The sequence below is a fragment of the Mytilus californianus genome, unplaced genomic scaffold, assembly GCF_021869535.1.
Source record: "Mytilus californianus isolate M0D057914Y unplaced genomic scaffold, xbMytCali1.0.p SCAF_12, whole genome shotgun sequence".
Classification (NCBI taxonomy): Eukaryota; Metazoa; Mollusca; class Bivalvia; order Mytilida; family Mytilidae; genus Mytilus; species Mytilus californianus.
In genome coordinates, this window is record NW_026262604.1 from 38,267,015 (window position 1) to 38,288,929 (window position 21,915).

The 21,915-nt window shown below is 32.9% G+C and overlaps 3 protein-coding genes across 3 annotated transcripts in view; all 3 read left to right on the top strand.

The window, feature by feature from the left end:
- LOC127721789 (uncharacterized) overlaps window positions 1–12,328 on the top strand; it is a 222,096-nt gene extending 209,768 nt beyond the window's left edge. The window contains exon 5 of the transcript XR_007991464.1: window positions 11,497–12,328. The gene's annotated coding sequence lies outside the window, so the exon portion shown is untranslated. The remainder of the gene's footprint in view (window positions 1–11,496) is intronic.
- The window catches only part of LOC127721058 (notch homolog 2 N-terminal-like protein A), a 240,977-nt gene that overhangs the window by 188,006 nt on the left and 31,056 nt on the right, over window positions 1–21,915 (top strand). The gene's annotated exons all lie outside the window — the stretch shown is intronic.
- On the top strand, window positions 16,199–21,714 carry LOC127721790 (epidermal growth factor-like). The gene is made up of 3 exons (XM_052228583.1): window positions 16,199–16,300; window positions 20,039–20,149; window positions 21,533–21,714. The coding sequence occupies exons 1-3, from the start codon at window positions 16,243–16,245 to the stop codon at window positions 21,610–21,612; spliced, it is 249 nt and encodes an 82-aa protein (XP_052084543.1). The 5' UTR covers window positions 16,199–16,242; the 3' UTR covers window positions 21,613–21,714.

The window sequence follows — 21,915 nt, forward strand, 5'->3', positions numbered from 1 at the left end:
TGCTATTCGTAACTGCCTTTAGATAAGGATGAAAAAGTCGTTTTATAGCCTTGTTTACTAAGTATTAGTCTTCAAATTAGCTTTGGGTCGTATTGAATGGACAGAACTGGATGTTTTTTTTTATCCCACTCACGTTGTTTGTCTACAACCAGGTACGAACTTCAATGTTTAGGTAAATCGGTCATTTCGTATCTGAGGGTCTGAATGGGGTTTACAAAATAGAGAATAATGGCAAAAATAAATAATGAATAGAGAAAAATAAGCAAAAAAATTAAAGAAGAGAAAATAATGGGGTGTGAAAGTATAAAATAATGATAGTGGCAAATTAAGAATAAGTCATTAAAATACTGATAACAGAAATGAATGATATACAGAATAAAGAAATCATATAATTACAGAAAAGTCAACAGTAAAATCATATTCATGAAAAATTTACAGAATACGCATTGTTTTTAAAGATGAAAAATGCCATAAAACTTTAAATAACATACAGAAATTACTTACCCCCATCCTTATCCTCATATCTGTTATTGTGCTTAATTGTACGCAGATGTTTATGATACTCCGGCGTTTTTAATAACTTTTTTATTATCGAATCTTTGAAAAATGAGTCGAGTTTTAATTCGGTCAAATAGCCTTGATTCACATTCTGATACCGATTTGACGACGTATAACATTCAATTGTTATAAATGGTTAAGGTTTGCCTAGCGTCCAGTGACAAATATTTCATGAAAGAGTTTATTTTCTCCTTTAGATATTTAAATATAATGCATATATAGGACAGGAAAATTTTAACAATACACATAAAAAGTTTGATTCTGCACAGTTGGTCACCCGGGATACATAGCGGGAAATCAATACTACCACTTGCAAAGAGGGCATTTTGAAAAAAGAACAGACATTTGGCAATGCAAAATGCCATCTACGGACACCTCTAAGAGTGTTTTAACGTGCAGACAATGTATGCTGCATTGTACAAAAGGCGTTTCGACAAACCATAGCTATAAGAATCCCACACAGCCACACGGTTACCTCTTTAGCATGGGTATTTATACTACCAGATAGGATTGATTATATGTTGGTTCCTTAACGTCCAGTGGCACATATTTCATGAATGTTCAGGACGAGAACAAATAAACATTACATAAAAAAGGTAGGTCATGTAATAGGGGCCGTCCGGGGTGAAGGTCGGGAAATTTGGACTGCTCATGGAAAATTAGGGTATATTGTATAGAAATAGCAATTTTATCTTGTAGCAGGTCACCTACAGACCTCAAAAGAGTTGTTGCAAGGGTCCTTAACGAATAGAGAGCGTGGCTTTCTCTCTACACTAGGCATCTGACCGGACGTGGCTGAGTATTTATACATCCCGCACAGCATAACGGACACCCAACTTTGGCAAAGGTTTCACTGCCGGTTGGAATAAGACCAAGATTGACCATATTTCTATTCCCCAATCACTCTTAGGGGTGCCGGATAGGAAAAGACCAAACTGACCATACATGTACACCAAAGTAATCATTAGGGTATATAGTACTAGTACTTTTGAATCAACAATGATTTGGTAAGGTTCATGCATACTTTTTTTAAGAATAAAAAGAAATTGTTGGTTAAACGTCAATGAGACAGTGACGCAACAACACAAAAAAACAATAGACACCTAGAGGTCAATATACGGTCTGCAGCAATAAACAGTATATTCAATATGTCAATCACTCAAGCCCCCAAGGGTGACTGGGGAATAGAAGTATGGTCACCATTGGTCTTCCTCCGACCGGCAGTAAAACCCGTGCTAAAGTGGGGCGTCCGTTTGGCTGTGCGGGATGTACAAATTTGCAGCCACGTCCGGTCAGAATGGGGACTTTAAATCCGATGCCTCGTGTAAAGAGAGTGCCACGCTCTTTGCACGTTAAGAACCCTTGCAACAACTCTTTGAGGGGTCCGTAGGTGACCTGTTGCAAGGCTAAATTTCTGTCCCTATCCAATATACCCTCATTTCCCGTGGCAGTCTAAATTTCTCCGACCTTAATCCCTTAATCTATTACAGAACCTACCTATTGTATTTATTGTGAACTTGTTCTCGTCCTGAATATGCATGAAATATTTGCCACTGGACGTTAAGCAACCAACAATCAATCAATCACTCAACCACACCTATAGTCAAGAAACTTATATACAGTGAAACCTGTATAAACTGAACCTCTTCGGGACTTTAGAGTTTATTCGGTTTTGGCAGATGTTCGGTTTAATCAGGTTCACAACAGATAAAATTTGATATGACTGGACTGAAGAGCATATTTGGTTTAGACAGGTTTTCGGTTTATGCAAGATTCGGTAAGGACAGGTTTCACGGTATAAGAAATCATTTTGAATGGGACAAATCAAAGATATGTCATCTATCATTAGCAACAAATATCTTACATGACAAAGAACACTATAATATAAATAGTGACAGCCACAGCCGAGGTTCCCGACTTGGCAACATTCAATTTTACGGTATATCTCAAAGAAGAAGAGAAACCTGTTCATTCTAAGATTTATACTCAGGATTCTTGGATTTCATGAATTAGAGAATGTATTCACCAAATTATGGCCCATTCGGCTGTACATCATACAATCATATTTTCGGCAATTATTTAAAAACAGAATGTATATTAACACATTTAAAAAGGTGGATGCTGTCCACATTCTTGTGTAATAATGATGAATTTTTCACCAGGGAAGAGTACTGAAGCTTATCTATCGAAAGCACCGAAAAAGTAGACAATTCGGTGCTTGAAGGATAAACTTGTACCTCGTACAAATAAGTTAAACGCACTTCTAACCAGAACTGTGTGGAGAAAAATATATTTATTACATTGTACTAAAAGATATAAGGATATGATTGCCGATAAGATATAACTGTCGACAAAAAATACACCAAAAAATACAAGAAATCTGTATCTACACATCTGAGGGTGAACGACCACTCTTTAAAATTGTGAACTGTGTGTACCACGCATTATAGCTTTGAAATGCACTTTTAAACAAAATATAAAAACTAAAATGATAGTCCAGATTTTTCCGTCTTGCAGACAGTTTTCTTCAAAGTTAAATGGTAAATTAATTAGTCATATATGCTTCCTGATTTTTATGAACCAAAAAAACGGCATTGACGTATTTCAGAAAATTCCAAGCGGTCCACGTGGTCTTGTTTACCATATAATTAGACAAATTTCGTCAACAAAATTATGCCAGGAGGTAATAGTTTACAATATCAGACCGCAAAGATAGTGAATAATCCCCGGGCAATAATACGATGATCCGTAAATATCAATAAATTTACAAATGTTTACCATAACCGAAATCTGAGACGATATGAGCAGTTTATAATTTGTAATTTCATGAAATCGCATGTAAAACTTTGAATTTTACTTTGTTCTTTATCACTGGGAGGTGTAATTTTTGTTTCAACAACTAGTATATTCTCGAAATATTTTGTAAAGAAGACAATTTTGACCAGTTACCACTCGCTGTATAAACTACAGCGATTTTTAAGCCAAGAGCTGACCACAGCTAGCTTATTCAATAATACCAGTGTTAGGGAAGATTATTGTGTTAAGGAACTTGTAATACTGAAACTCTTTACTTTCAAAAGAGTAAACGATCGACTTAGAGCAAACTTTTAACTCGTTTCTGGATAGAATAGATACCATCGTGATGTAATAAAAGATTGCGCACCGACTCTGTTTGTGTCCAAAAATCAAGTAAAACATAAACAATGAGACTAATAAGATTGATAGGTTGTGTTATTTTGATGTGTATGATTGATGCAGCGCCATCTGGAAGTATAGACAGTAACAAACAAACTGGTAAGATTTATTCTGGGTTTTTTTTCTACCATTCTTGAATCTTATCGTATCATTAATAGTCACAATAACATAAATCATCCTACGTAAATTTAGGGGTTTGGTAGGAGGAATGTCATCCCGAATTCCCCCGAACAATAAAAAATTCTTTCCATGATTCCGAAAAATTAATCATTAATTCAAAGTCCCGATAAGTGTTAATACCGAATTCCCGCAAAAATAAAGGCCCAATACCGACGTCACAGAAAATATCCTTCAGCCCTCATCCATAACTCTTCTAAATTCTTGATATGTGGATTTTCTAAATATGAAATATCCATGCATCTTTTAAGTTGATTTCTAGAAAACTTTATACTCTGAGTGTAAGCCACAAAACAATACCTCGTCCTTTGCTAACTCTATGGTACACCGAATTGGACAAATAAAGAATACATTATCTAACAAACAAGTCAATAGTAATTTAAAAGGAAAAAAAAAAGTTTTATTATTTGGAATTAAATTTGTTTTCCCCAGAAGTTTTTCTTGAAAGTAGCTTGTCTTTATATGTATGTATATCTGTTTTTTCCTCACAATATAGCCGTACCGTTAAGAAAGCAATGTTCAAATATTGCTTCAGTGTATATTTTAAATTGCTAAGTGCTTGTAACTCAATTACTTTGATCAATTTTCACCTGACGATAAAAATTTAAGACTGAGCAAAGTGCTGCATGATAGTTAATACGACCGCAGCATTCCGAAATGGAAAGCTTTACTGTCTTCTGTATTCTGATTGACCAATCGGAAGTCTACCTTATAGAATAATGTCTTCGACAGAGAACTATATGCTAATAAAAAGATCCTGCTAAATACTTATTATTTCTACAGCTTATCTGTCAAACGCAGAATTTTCTTTGAATAGGTTAGGGGGAATGTATACAGCTACGATTCAAACAAAAAAGTAGAGATACTATTTTGACTCCGGTCCATTTCTGTCACTATTACTGTATTGTCATGGAAACGAAAAGAGCTGGAGCAGTTCTTATTAAATAACGTACACTGGAAGAGTTTAGAATACAACGACAACGAATAAACAAGACTTTAGTTATATCTAAACAAGCTTTTGTAATCGTATTAAATCATCGCTACTGATATAAAAATAAGATGTGGAATGATTGCTAATGAGACAACTATTCGCGAGCCTCAAATGCAGTGGATATAAGCAATTAAAGGTAACCGCATGGCATTCAACACGAGAAAACCCATACCGTATAGTAATCTATAAATGGTTCAGACATGAAAAATTTGAAACAATTCAAACGAGAAATATAGATTCTACCACTGCATCGAGTGTGATACGATATTTATCCACTCGAGACAGTTAAATTTTCAAATTTAAAACGCGAGGCTCGCCGAGCGTTTTAAATATTTAAAATTTAACTGTCGAGAGTGGAATAAATATCGTATTACACGAGATTTGGTGGTGGAATCTGTTTCTCTATTGATTTTCAAACAATATGCAGGCAAACTTATTCCTTCTTTTTGAATGATCTGCAAAAAGATGTGTTCTTTCTTTGTGACGTCATCAGGCATGGTCGCCTTTTTTCATGCCGTCACAATAGGAAATTCAGAGGAAAGCAAGAAAATTCGACGTCATAATCGGATTTTAACCAATGAAGAACTGAGATCAAACGAACCACACGTTGATTAAATTTTTTTTATACAATGGGTGCAGAAAGGGATAAATTGACGAAGAATTAGAGAAAACTTAATAACGTTGCTTTCTGTCTTGTTTTCTTCATTTCTAAGACAGTGACATAACGTCGTCATTACCTAGGTGTGAAATCTTCTCATTAAGGGCATACGATACAGTTTTGATCCCATAATGAAAATTTGATGAAAATTTGCAAATAGGCTATTTTTTACCTGATTAAATCAAATATGTAATAAAAAAAATACCTTCATGTGCTACTTTTTGAGTAAAATGAGTTCAAAATTTCAGATATTTGCTCAAAATTCGGATTTGTGGACGTATTTTTCCTTCCGACAGAAATGCATAACTTTTTTGTTTTAAAAGATAAACACAAGCTGTTTTTTGTTAAATTATTTGTAATTTCTGTTTTATATAAGTATTCTATAAATTTATGAAATCTTTTGTTTAGAAATAACTCAAATTCATCAAATGTTCATGAATGTAGAAAAAAAAAACGTCATTTTTTGCTGTATATTTATCAAATTTAAAAAAATTGCATTATTGACTTTTTCATGAAAATTGGTACAAATAATCTTCATACGTAATCAAACCGAATGTCATTTTAAAAAACAGAGGTCCATGAACTCGTTTTCAAGTTAAATCAGTTTGAATGATAAAAATCAGTCGAAAAATACATCTTTTCTCGATATGTCACAGTTTGACGTCGCCAAAATAACATTTTACGTCAGTAACGTCATTACCTCCCCTGTAACTGTATCGTATGCCCTTAAAAGAAAATGTCCTTCGAAAATAGCACCATTTTAAGATAAACGAGATTCTCTCATTGTCCACGTAATACCATGGATAATGATTAAGACAGTACATGTTTAGTTCTTATAAAGCAATGATACGTATTCGATGATGCAGGCATATTTATAAGATATCTTTCTACCAAAACAAAATTCCACATTAGTGCCTCCGGGCAATAAACGTCTGGAATGTTGTCTGTCATGGTGACTTGCGAAAGTAGATAAATGATTGATGCGATCTATGTAGGTCAAAATGTCATTTCATAAAACATTTAAATTAAAAGAGTTTAGTTAAGTTCCTTGAGTTTCGTTACAGTATTCAACCAGGCAGCATTATGATTGAATGTACACGTTAACATGTATTTTTAAGAGCAAAGATCTATAGAAAAAAAAGTTAAGATATGATTATATCTATGAGATTATGGGTATACGTCAGTCAGAAAGCATCCCAATGACACACAAAAGAAACCCGGCAAAACATCTTCAGTTCAAAATACGGTCTTCAACAAATGACAATTGACTATACAAAAAGCTCTCACTCGCTTCCAATCTATATACATGTATATGAGGGTTTAGATGGGGTGTAAGGAAATGAGAATAACAGGAAAAAATAAAGAGTACAGGATAATCATGGGGAGCTAAAATATATGAACAGACAAAAATGGCCTCAAATTTAAAAATGAAGACCCCTCCCTCCCAACACAGACCCTCATTTATAGCTAAAAACGATGTGAATAAATGTAACAGAATTTTGTAAAGATCTACCATCAAATCTCAAAACATTCACAGTAAGCTATAGGTTTTTTTTCAGATACGAGCTAGGATGTGTTTCATGTGGGCTACTTTTAAATACTACAAACACCGAGTCATTTAAAGAAGTATTTGAAAACATCTGTAATAAATTATTAACTACAAAGAAATATTATATATCAGACTGGTTTTTTTACATAGCTTGATTGCGTAAATTTTTTTAAGCAATATTGAAATCCTGAACGTAACCCGCATGAGCAAAATATGTTCATATTTGGAATCATTTGCATTGATCACTTTGATAAAAATGTTTGACAAAAATCTTCTCATCGAGCAGATAATCATAATTTTGGAGCAATAGAAAATGAAAGGATATGGAGGAAATGTACATGGGACAAAATCGCACACAATACATAGAAAACATAGAAAATTATCAATGAACAGGGCTTTTATTCCTGTTCTTCATCTTGACAGTTGATGTAGGGTCTTCTCAGACCAAGTCCGGGTGGGTTCGAAATCACGTAACACCTTTGCCCTTGTATTGTGCAGGTTAAAAAGCTGTCTATATTCGTATCAAATAAACATGTTCTCCTCCTGGATATAGTAAAATATATCATTTTTACAATACATATCAACATTCAATTGTACACACCCTACATATACATGAGTAGTATGTGTTTTTTTATATTTGAAAGAAGTAAGAAAAAACTAGTTATATATGCTAATTATGTTAATTTTGTTGTTTATCATATCGTGTATATCCGAAGGGTATCATGTTTTCAAATATAGATGTCTTGTGATAAAAGATCATTCCGCCCTTACTAATAAAATAATTATCAGACCACAAGACACAGTATTCAAACGTATTGCAGTGCTTGGATTCGCATGGCGAGGGATGCATCTATAGGAGGAAATGCATACGGCCCTGTCGACTCGACAGATTTGGTTCCTTTTGGAAATCAAAGTAATTTTTTAAGTATTGTTTTACATGATTTTTAAATTCATTGACACATTTCCAACCGTACTTATTGATACGGTATGGGTTTTGCTCATTGTTAGAGGCCGTACGTTGACCCTACGATTGCTTACTCACATCATCTGAACTCTGATGGATAGTTGTCTCATTAGCAATCATACCACATCTCCTTGTTTATAATTATAATAATGCATGTAAATTTCTGGTTCATGTAACATTTTATCTAATAGTTTCTCAGGCTCTTAGTTATGTCTTTTCATTTGATTTCTAATAACTCTAGCTGAAAATACAGTAACCGATGTACAAAGCTTAAAGCACTTCAGACTCTTCAGTCTCTTCAGTGGTTGTCGTTTGATGCTGTATATCATATTTGCTTTTCGTTCATTGATTTGTACTTAAATCAGGCCGTTAGTTTTTTCGTTTGAATTGTTCTATATTTGTCATTTCGGGGCCGTTTAATTATAGCTGACTGTGTGGTATGGGTTTTGCTCATTGTTGAAGCCAGTATATATATGTCATTTTGTCTCTGGTGGAGAGTTGACTCGTTCGCAATTTTAATATCAAGATGCTTTCTGATTTGTTTTTTATGGTGGGTTGTTGCGTCATTGAATATGCCCCTTACCTCCTTTTATTCGTAATTGAACAGTTTCTTTACTTACCTCACAAGACTTTCATGTGGGACTGCTTTTACATAATTCACACTATTTTCAGGGCCAGAGATATACGAAGAGTCGTTTTTCTACAGTTTGTTCTTGAAGCTGATGTCTAATGGATCTTTAAGACAATGGATCGTAAGTATCTTTCAAATATCAAGTCATCGAGGATCTATAAATTTTATTTTCATTAATTTGGGCCAATAATCTATAAACACGTGTATAGTTTTTATGCAGTGTCGGATCCAGGATTTTTGAAAGGAGGGGGGCATAATTCCCGAAAACTATACCTTATATATAGGCAATTATTTGTTTTGCCGATTTTATGCTAAAAAAATTACCAATCAAAGGGGGCGTACACCCTCTACGTACCCACCTCTGAATCCGAAACAGAACTTATGACAACAGGTTACTAGAAATTGAAAACTACACTTTAACAATTTAGTGCGTCAAAAGCATTTTTCTGGATTAATCTTCATTAGGAACGCACAAAGCTAGAACTATAAATGAAATATACACCGAATTCTATGATTTTTTTTAGAAAAGAAAATCTAAGTCTTTTGAATAAACAAATAAGTATAACCAAAATCAAACATTTAGTTACGTTAGAATATACATCAAGACACGTTTGATACATAAACAGATTATTAATGATTTACAACGATTAAATAAACAAATTTATTTAATAGGATATTTCAAAATGTCCTAGAGTCAATGATTTAATCAGAAACAAAATATTTTAATATGATTAATTGAACTGATAAAGGTATCTTGACCTTAGCAAGTGGCGTCAGAAAAAAATTCAGGTTACTAGTATATGTCGTTCTTTTCCTAGTCGACATAGTTGTCATTCTGTTGGAAGGTGGACTGCGCAGGGTTTTAATTGCGTATGTTATGCTGTTGACATAATTTAGAAATTCCTTTTATCCTTTTAATGTATCTTTTCATCCTCAAAAACTAAGATTGCATGTTGATGGATTATATTTCCTGTAAAAAAATAAAGTTTACAGACTCACACACATACACGGGTTTGAGAAGAGGGACACAGTGTGTACTGTTTGCATGTAAAGTATTTACACAGCATATAATTCTTTATGAAACAAAGACATGTTAAAATAATTGTTTCTTTTTCTTTCTTATTTTTTCTAGAATCAGAAATTTCTTAGGCCTTCCGGCAGCAGTTCTAGTTTATCATTTGGTATGTTTTATTAGAATGACAAATCTTGTATGTACTGATATTATGGCAATTGAATGTTAAACACAAAGAAAACATGACAAAGGAAATAAAGATGACTCAAATAGTTGGAGATGATGCCTAGGGTAAAATCAAAAACCACTAATAGAAGAAAACAGAAAACACCCAAGCCAACAGAAAAAAAACGAAAAACCAAACAACACAAAAATATTCAGCAAAACGAACGCAATTAAAACAGTCGGCAATTCAATTAGTCCGAAAGGCACAGCAGTTTCTACTCCACTAGTGACACCAGTCGCTGTAACGTGACGATATATTAAAGGAGGATTTTTAGATAAACATAGAGAATACCCAAAGTCATGTCATGTACAACCTCGCCATGTATAAATGTTTAATTTTTTATATTTATTCCAGGTGCAAATGGTAGTAGCAACAGACAAACAACAACCATTCAAACAGAAACAACTTCACCAAGTTTGACCTTTGTGAGAGATCATGACCATAATGTTAAAGTTCAGACAAGTACGTCTGCAGTTAAAGATCTTACAGTTGAACGGGATCATATGAATCCTACCCCGCCTTCCGGTCAGCTTGTAACAGACTCAAAAACAACAAAAAATAAAGAAAAATTTACAATACCGATTGTTATCTTAACTGGTACTGAAGCCGAAAAGATAAAGGTACCAGACCATACAACTGAATCCCTGACTGTGGTAAGAGACTATATGCAAGATGGCAGTACAAAAGTCAAACGTCACGTGTCGAGAAGAAAGAGAGCTCATCAATATCAATTGCCGATGGTTAGACTGAGTTCAAAAATTAAATACAACAATCCCTCTGACCAGGCATCTCAAACAGCACCGCTGACCGATGACGATGGACAAGATTTAGTTATTGTCCGGGATAAGTCGAATCAACCAAAAACCGTTACATTCAAATTTGTGCCATGCGGGAACGGTCAAATGTGTATTGTGTTTGCTTAAAGCTAGTACGAAGGGATTTCAAAGAAATGTCAATTTTTTTTAACTTCCGGTTTCAATGTTAAATCAAAACATCTTTTGCTTATGGCTATACCAACGTCGAGATACCAACGTTAAATTATTCTTTACGTACGTGCAGTGTTAGGAGTTATCAGATGAACAAAGTGACAGTTACTTTTTCTTCTTTTTTGTGTATGATTTATGAATTCGTCCAGTGTATCTCTCTATATATATACGTGTATATGTTTATAAAATATTACACTATATAGCCTACTGTTGAACTCTTTTAAATTATTTGTTAATGGCTACAGTTAGTGCTGTCAATTGTACATAACTGTTATCATTTCATATACATTGTACTTACAAAAATGTACAAAAATTTAGAATTACAATGTTTTCATAAATGGTGTCCTTTTCATTAGATAATGCATAAATCTTGAAACTTACAGAATTTTTGTTTGTAACGTGTCCGTGCTTTCTTTTTTATTGTTCGAGAAAAGTACCAAAAAATTGAATTGGAGCCGCCAACTCGAGTTCGCATACAGATACTCTTATGACGATGAAATCATGCATTGAATATTTGTATATAATTTTTATTACAAAACTGAGTCATAGGTGTATCAATGATATTGATACTGTTGTGATGTAAAAAAAAACATCATTTACAAGGTCTCTTATTATTTATTCACACTTTTTTATTTTTATATAACAGTTTCTTTGTAGCTTATCTCATTATCTATCATTTATTTCATGTTTCAGGTTTTGAAGCCCAACGGTTAGTAAAATCATGGAATTTAATAACTCTGTGGGCATAAACATTTGCAAATATCATTATTGATATGATGTTTTTTTTCCGTAAGGGAACAAGTTGCTATGTATCTGCTTAAGTTCCTCGGCTTTAGTTCAAAAGTTCAAATGGGATCAACAACTCTATTATTAATTGCTTTTACTTTTTCAAATTATAAGAGATGTTTGCTGCAAAAAAAGGCATTATCCTTAAATTATCTTCATATTTTCACATAGATCGAACATTGGCTTAGTTAGGGAGCCCGTTTTTCCCAGCTCTCACATTGAAAATCCTTTTCTTTCAGAAATCATTAGATCATCACTTGTAGGTTGATGTATCTTAATTCATTTGAGGTCAGAACTCATAATCACCAAACTTAAATTAATAAGTTGAGGAATTATTTCGGAAGTTTAAAATATCTTTGACAAGAACGCAAAATTGTTCGTTTTTTTAAAACTAAATTGCAGTCCTGTTTCCAGGGAAATCAAGACAACTTCCCGCAAAAAGTGTTAGACAAGAAACCATATCTTAACCCTGACGTCATGAGGTTATCTTCCCTTAACTGTAATTGTACACGTAAGTGTAGCTTTTTTCATGTTTTCTATGTCATATTTGTTGTTGTATATGTGTTGTTGAAACAATAAAATTTTATCATCTCTATGATGTTGTTGTAGATAACATCGTGTTTGTGAATCGATTATCAGTTTGGTCAAATGACCACAAGGGGACAATCTGGTTTACCTGTAATAGAAAAACAAAGGATATGGGGGTATCCATCCATGACACAAAATCAGTACATGCACAGAAAAAACACACACAATAAGCAAAGGAACAGCATAATGTCCATTTTTGGAACGACCATTATTGATTTCTGGGGGAGGGGGGTTAGGGGTGGGGTGGTAAATTTTGAAAATGAACAAATTGGGCTTGTAAAAACTTAAAATTAATAACTTTGTACAAGACAAGACACAAAATGATGGAGACAAATGTGTACAAAAGTACCGCTCAAAAACTGATAATGCGTAGCAGCAGATGAAAATAAATGATCAATCCGGAATAAATCCACCAGCCACACCCCATATATGAAATGTTCGTCCCCTGATCTCTAGGCAAGATCCCCGCGATATTAGTACTACAAAATGGTTTATTTTTCGCAGAGCGTTAATTTGCAAAATCCCAATTTTCTCCTCGATTCTTATCTTCCACCAGATTAAATTTTCGTAATCTTTAATTAATTTAAGAACGTTATTATCAATAACAAGTCTTTGGCGAAAATTCGACAATTTATAGTTGATTAGAACTGATTGAAAAGTGCAGATGAAAAAGTACGTTTTAAAAGAGCTCGATTAGAAATACACTCAATCGTAACAAGAGAAGATAACAATCACACGCGCTTTTCTAGAATTTGTAAATAATTGATTGCCTTTGCTTGCTTGACGTACAGTGGCAAATATTTCATGTATATATTGAAGAGTGAACAAGTTAACAGTACATTTCATTCGATAGGATATATAGTGGGTCGACATGGTTGTAGGGCGAAAAGTTTAGACAGCCACTGGAAATGGTAAGACATAATTCTTTCCCACGGTTCACATTAGTTTTAACGTCCCTATTCTTGACGGGCGTCAGTCAATGAACTGACCATGTAATTCATAAATTACAAACTTTACATGTTAGAACTGGGGTCAAATCAAAGTCAGATCTGACAATGTTATTTTTTCATATAGCTCTGTTTTAAAGTCAATCTAATGTCTTCAGAAATGACATAGCCGACAAAACAGGAACATTGTCCCTCATTCAAAATTTTTATCGTCCTTAAATAAATCAAGGTGACATTCAACACAAATAAGTCTTAGAGGAACTGACACACCATGACAAGAAAAACGATAAGTTTACTGTACAAAACACTTCATAGAAAACTTATGACGGAGTAACATTAGTGGTCGTGTGTAATATCTTAATGTTTTTTTTTGTTATTTTGAGAATTGGGTGTCAATGGCAGATCTATGGTTGTTTCTGTTAAATTCGTCACCACCTTATATAGACACCTGTCTATTGCGGAAGTCTCAGTCTGTATGTTGTCCTCTAGATGCATTTGTGTTTATTTTTTGTCGTTGGGTCGCTGGCGCATTGACTTATACCCCACATCCATCATGCATATGCAAAAATAAAATTATACAGAGGCATAGGAAATGGTCTTGAAATATATCTTAATTCTTAAGAAATCTGTTTCTCATCAAATAGTAGTCAATTTGGAAATTACTAGTATTAAGAAACAAAGGTTCCAAATCTCTCAGACAAAGTTGACCTTCGATGATTTTGGCTATTCTATTTCCTTATGAAAGTATATTCGGAAAAGCACTTCGCACGCATGAAAATTCTAAAGTGTTATTTTCATTTAATAAGGGATTCTTGTTGCAAAATAATAGAAAAGAAAGGATATGGTGTATCCATCCATGACTCAAAATTAGTATGTGCACAGCAAACAACACAAAAAGTAAAGGAACAGCGCTTTTATTACTGTTCTTCATTTCAAAGTCACAGTGAGGCCTTCAACACGGAGCAAAAAACTCTCATCTCACTGCAAGTTTCAGACGGCCCCTAGCACCGGTTTGAGCGGTTTTTTTTTTTGTTAATTGACGAACACGCCACAACTGTGAATTGAAGAACAAAGCCATGGAGTAATATCAATGAAATACATCTGGCAAAGAAAACAAGCATGTACTGTCTTAATTAAGCCCGACAACCAGACTGAAGCGTGCAAAAGACAGTACAAACATTAAGACAACAACGGGGCACATCGAGATATATGTTAGATAACTCGGCAGGAAATAACGTATGTATAGGACAAAAATTTCATGTAGACAATGTAAGATGTAACACCACCAACTCTGACCCGGTCAAATAGAACGTACGGAAAGTAGTACATATTTTTAAAGAAAATAGTTCCCACGCATAGGTGTAAATATAAAACTATGTAGAATATATTTTGGTAATTTAGGTATTAAATGAAAGGTGAAGGACTGGTGATCCTTTTGACTGATAATTTTGAATAATACAAAATTGTATGAAAGAATTCTAAAATTGAGGGCATATATTGCCTGGTTTTTTTTCAGATATGAAGTACCTGGTTTGGTGTATCCAAAGTTCCGGTAACCAGTACGGTCTTATGTGTAAAGAACGATATATTGATCCCGCCCCATAAAAAGCCCTTTTTTTGCACTGACGCAACGTTAATCATTATCCATCACTCAATATTGATATAGAAGAAACAACCAAAGTCAATGAAAAGAGAAGCTGTAACATTTTTATAAAAACCAGGGGCGGATCCAGGATTTTTGATAGGGGTGTAATTCTAGAAAACGGAGTGTATACTACCTAGCGAAAATTTTTTTGGGACGATGTTATTCTAAAATATCATAAATCGTGAGAAACATTAGTTATTTTAGATAAACAATGGGGGTTCGTCTTCTACAGTCCCAGGATCCGCCACTCAAAACAATACGAATCACACATATAAGGTTCTTTCCGACGTATTGACCCGTCTTATTAACTGACAATGACGTAGAACAAATTTCACCCTGAAATTATTCACACGAGGACCAATTTCAACAAGTCTATCAATCTTTAAATTACAAAATTTCAAAGCATAGCTGTTTCATTTGCGTACTTTTAAAATTTTAGAACACCATTTAGTATTTTTAAACATATAAGCAAACAAGTCTGCCAATCTGATAGTTTGTAGTGTGCTGCATGTGCGTACTTTTTTTTATTCTTAGAATACCATGCATAGCGTATTTCTAAACATATAAGCAAATAATAAATACATTTAGATGGCTCATTACTGCAATTTTTATTTTTGGCAATTTTTTTGTAATTATTGCAAAAATGAATAGGAAGGTAATTTTTAACAAACCATAGTAAAATAATATTAAGTTTTGTCATAGATTTTTAATTCAAATTATTTTATGTTGGTTAGGGATGTCTCTCAATGCAAAATTTGACCAAATCCTGTAAAATTTGCGACATTATATCAAACTACTCCTCAACAACAATTTATTCACAGCACACAATAATATTCTGATTGTATGGATACGTGTTCTTTAATAATTTTGATTTTTTTCTTCATATATCAAAAACAAATTCTTATTTTAGAAAATTCTCCATTATATTAAGAAACAGTCTGTACAACGCGGCATTTTGAGTCTTTGATTCATTTTTTACATTTCTTTATACTTTGATCAAACCAGAAACTTATTTTATATATTGAATATGAAATATTAAACATTAAAATATTAACGACACGCCTATCTGTGCACATATTGTATTTGAATGAATGTTTCCTTTTTTGTTTTTTTACCGCGCAATTCATCAAATTAAAATTACAAAATCCATTTCAAAGCATTAAAACGTTTTAAAAGAGGGGGAGCAATAAGGAAACAGAAGTGTGTGGTAAAAAAATGTTATACTTTTAAATACCATGTACACCGTTTAGTCTTCCGTCGGGAGCCTTTTGAACTTTATATAAAAGGCGGGGTTTTCCCTACCATAGTCATTCTAGCTACTCTTGCAAGATGATGTACACGAAGCTGATGCTATGTGCGCTTGTACTTGTTATAGCTGAAGGTACAGGTAAGTTGAGTCAATTTCTATACAGATTAATAGCTAACTTTATCCTTAGATTTTGATTGAAATGCGAGTACTTCTAGGAATATATTCCATTAGCAAGATAAGGTTATAACGTTTGTGGATTCTAGTCTTCAGTGCTCTTCAACGCTTTAATTGGGTTTTCGATTGATGATGATGAGTCTTATTCATACGAAACAAGCCATGGCGTACCAAAGTAGAAAACTGGTATCTTTGCTGAGTAATTTTATGTACTATTATACATTTATTTTCGTTGGCGCAAAAGTCATAGAATTAAGAAAAAAATAATTTCGTGGTATGACAAACTCTGATTCATACAAGATTACAAGAACTTCGTAACACGTAAATTAAATTAATGTCTCAACTATATTGAAAAATCCACTAAAATTAGTACTCCGCGAATATGGAATTGACAGTATTGACCTTTTACTATTAATTCTTCCTCTCTTTACCTTTATTTACATGTTTTGTTTATTTTTGTTGTTCTTAATGGTTATTGGTATAGTTTCTGCGGTGAACGCGATTTTGGGTACCAATTATCCATAACATTTTTATCCTCTTTTTTTTTAAATTTTAAGCTTAAACTTTGATACTAGTATATAAAAGGGTATAATCTTAAATGCGTTTCAGTATATTGGACTTCGATTACGTACAAGGGCTGGGTTTAAATCAGACCAGATTGGGCTTGGACAGTTGTTGTGTTTTGTTTAGGTCATTTGGTTTTAAACTCTCAAACGTTTTATATTTGGCTTTCCAAACTTTGGATATCAAGCCTAGCTGATGATTGTTTTGTCTCGAAACGCGAAATCTTATCAACTGTCATTTACGATTTATCTAATTATGAGAGATCTCATTGATAAAAACTGCTTTAATTCACCATTTTATTGTGTATGTACATAACTATTAATGTTCAATCTTCACCACTTTCAACAGGAGACCGAAGTACCCAGATAGAGCCACCGACATCAAAGCAAAAATGAATATGAAAATATTTTTACTAAGCCAGATGTAACCAAGCGGTTGTCGTTGGTTGCTTTCTGTCGTCGTTGTTTTTCTTTTCCCGTTTAAGTATAAATCTTGCCGTTCGGGTTTTTTTCTTTTGAATTGTTTCACATTTTGAAGCTTACTTTACACTATGTGTTTTGGTCATTGTTAAAGGCCGTATATTGTCCTGTAGTCGGTCACATCCTGGTCCTTTCGTGAAATTTCAACCATAGTTTTTTATATATTAAGATTTGTTTTTATAAATCTTCTTTTTTTTTTACTTTTTTACAGATATATATATATAAGAAACACCTTTAATTAGCAATGTTAAGTTGTTTTAAATTTGATAGTTATTGTATGAAGTTTTATACTGTTTGTATCTCATAAGTCAGATTTTTATGGCTGGATATTGATTGTTATATGTGTAAATATTACAAATGTTGTAGATGTTTTATGATAATCATACGGAAGCATATATGGGCCATCATTTTTTCCTTTTTTTTTTCAAATTGTCAACTTTACCGGCTAGATCTCGTCTATTAGTCGGTCCCCCTCTCTGGATTATGAACTTTACTCCCAATTTTCCGACTAATAAGCGAGTAGGAACGGTAATCTTGGAATTGTCAACTTTAATCTTGAAATTATCAACTTTGATCTTGGAATTTCCAACTTTAATCTTGGAATTTCCAACTTTAATCTTGGAATTATCAACTTTAATCTTGGAATTTCCAACTTTAATCTTGGAATTATCAACATTAATCTTTGAATTATGAACATTAAACTTGGAAATTCCAACTTTAATCTTCCGACCCTCATTAGTCCGACACTGATTTTTCCGACTTTCAATAATCAAGTGAATGTCTGAGTTGAGAACATCGTGACTTCTGGCTCACTTGACTCTCGCCTCGGCCAATGAGTGCACTTCTGTTTGGTGTGCTTTACTTTACTTTTTGCGGGTGATTTCCTTTTGACCCAATAAAATTTTTGAAACCGTTGTAGGTGATTTCTATTGTAAACATCGATGCACATCCGCCTATTCAGCAATATAAAATAATAAATACATATACTGCATACGTGATTACAATTTTTTGATAGGGGTGTGTCATTTTTATTTAAAAAAATGTATCCATTTTTATACAACATTCACTAATATTTGGTACCTATATTTATATATGAATAAATAGAAAGAATGACCTTTTCTTATATACAATATTTTAATATTAAAATGCAAAGATTTAGGAACTTTATATTTATGTAAAAATAAGGTCCCTGATTGATTCAAATACCACAATTGGCCATTAATATAAGATTTCCAATAACATATTTATATAAGATATGAAGAACATACCCTACATCATTATAAAGTTATGAAAGAACAATGCATATCAATATAGAATGTCATTTTAAAAAAGTAGTGTCATATATATAAAATCTCGCAACATCATGAACCATATTTTTGGCATATCCACGAATACCATTAATAGGAAGTTACACCTCCTTTCATGGATATTAGGCTACGTGAAGCTATATAAGACTTTAGGTACACGTCTATTTTGCTTTAACATTTTACAAAAAATTAGCCGCGAAAATAATAACAAGGAGATTAAGTATATGGAGAAACACAATAAACTATCGACTAGAAGTAAAATATCAGTCATTTCTAAGGTTAAAATTGATAATTTCAACACTAAAGTTGGAAATTCCAAGTTAAATGTTGAAAATTCCAAGATTGAAGTTGGAAATTCCAAGATTAAAGTTGGAAATTCCAAGATTAAAGTTGACAATTTGAAAAAAAATATTAAAAAAAAGGATGGCCCTAATACGCTTCCGTACAATCAATATGTGACATTTTAATAAAAAAATCATTATTATTATTTATTATTTATTGTTAATGTTGTTTCATTGGTAATTAAACAAGATCTATTAACGTTTATATTAATAGCAACCGACTTGAATCTACCACAATTAGCTGTAGTCTTATGATTACGATTATTGTCATTTGCATGACCGATCACTATGCTATTTTCTACAAATTATTAGAATTCATTGCTAGTACAAACATTGGAGGTATTACAACGCTCAAGAAACAATATAAGTTTTGACACAGCATGAACATAAACTGAGTAGTTTTAATGTTGTTCAATTCGCACAATTCTATTTGCAGCGTTTACTCTGTGTAAATAATGATAAGAAGATGCGTATTTATTTGAATCAATATATTTTCTTCTTACAAAATAACTAAAAAGTATGTATATATTTTCAATCTTTCTTCTAATATGTTTTTTGTCCCTTTAGATGTTTGATTTTGTTTGTTATTGTATAATAATCTTCGATTCTATGGTTGTACCCTGACGACCCGTTCTAATCGAATAGTCTTGATATTTGCGTTTGCTGCAACGCTTCTCCACTAAGAACGCGACATTAAAGAGAGACAGCAAAACTGGTCGGCTTGAAGCTAGAATAATATGTTAGAATATGATAGCCTGTATTCCTGTGGACAGTTTTAATGTAAAAATTAAGACTTAAAAAAAGCAGAATAGTCTTAAAATATCACAAATATTCCTAAATATATATATATATTATAAAAATAAGGAGATGTGGTATGATTGCAAAGGAGACAACTATCCACCAAAGTTCAAACGAAGTGGATGTAAGCAATTATAGGCAACCATATTGTTTGTTTAAGAGATGTGTAAGATTTTAATAGAGGAATAACTTAATTATATTAACTATTCTTAGATAACCCCTGTGATACTAATATATGCAATAATGGAGGAACATGTATCCACCTGTATGGTGATAATGTGATTTGTAAATGCGCAACCGGATACAGAGGCGTAACATGTGACGGTAAATATAGAATTCAGTGCAAAATAAACTACCATCTAAACAATTATTGAATGACGGTTAAATACATGAAATTTAAATACAAAAAATACTCACAGCGGAAAACATGATTTAATAACGTCAATCACCGAAGAATACTTCCGGAATTTCATATTAGTTTCATTATTTGCATTTAAACAATTCATGTGCGTTTTGACTCAATTTTCATTTTGATATTAATTTATGGTTTTGTACTTGGAGCAAGGGTTTGAACGGATATGTTCTGTGTAGGTCATGTCAATTTGAAAGCTCAAAAATATTATTCATTTAAACTTTTTAAATTTTGATTTCGAGTGCAACTGAATAAAGATCAGAACCACATGATAACAAGTACAAGGAATTGCACGTAAGGCTTTTTAGTGTAGGGCGGTTGCTAATTTGCTTTTAATTCTGTAAGGAGAGGGGGGGGGGGGGGGGGGTGTTTGAATGCATTTTGCGAATTAAAAAAAAAGTCTTTGAAAGACAGCCAACAACACGACAAACAAAAAAAGAACAAAGAACAGTTGAAAAGAACTTATTTTTTGTTTAGGATTATACGTCGGTAATATCTTTTTTTATTAATACTATTGACTTGATCATAATGGCACATTAATATACTGATTAGTTGATTGGTAATTGCTTAACGCCACATCAGCACAAAAAGGCTATATCGCGCCAAGAGCTATTTCAATTTTTTTTTTACAAAAGACAGTTTTAAAATGTAAACAAAAAATCTTTTAATTTACTAACCCTTTAAGTCAAAGCGAAATTACTTATTTACAAATAAAATTCAACAATAAGATAATGTGATAAAAATCAAAATCATTTAAAACTAATACAATAATATTTTGGACTAAATTCCAATGTCTTTAAAAACGAAACAATTGTTCGAACTGGAATAATGTTAAATAAAAGAGGGACGAAAGATACCAGAGGGAAATCATACAAATTATTTACATTAGCAAAATTATATAAGTACAGCTTCTCATTATAATAATATTATATTATCATACAAACTTGAACTAAATGATGGCTTTGTCATCCGTGTTACGTTATTTGTTTGATGATTGGTTGACGAGTTTTCAGGTTCACTGGATCATCCGAAGTTGCTAATATAAAGCGTGCCCATTATTCTGTAAATGACGAAAATAATGTAACATCTTCTAGCCGACGCACAAGAACATACACATTGACGGTACAGGATATTATTCATACTTGAGGGTCTGAATGGGTTTACTGAATTAAGAATACTAAATAGTACAGAAATAAAGGACCCCCATCCAGACCCTCATACTTAGTGTAGTAACATTGGAAGCTGACATAGTTAGAAGAATATTGCTGATAATATTATTGTATCTTTAATTTCAGACGAAGAATTTATATTCTCTGGCAATAGCAATGATCCATGCGACCCTGATCCGTGTGCGAACGGGAACTGTAAGAGGTAAAATGAAAACACAATACAATGTGTATGTGATGATGGGTACAGTGGACGATTTTGTGACGATAAATCCATAATATGTCTGTCGAAAATTGTTTTCTCCCTTAAAATATATATTTTGTAATCCACATAAAATCTTAAAGTTAAAACTATTTTTTCTATCAATGGCCGCATGATTGGCCTAGTGGTAACGTGCTTTTAGCTCACCTGAGCTGAGCTTTTCTCACCTCTTGGCGTCCGTCGTCGTCTGTTAACTATTTACAAAAATCTTCTCTGAAACTGCTGGGCCAAATTTTATTTACCCTCTTTT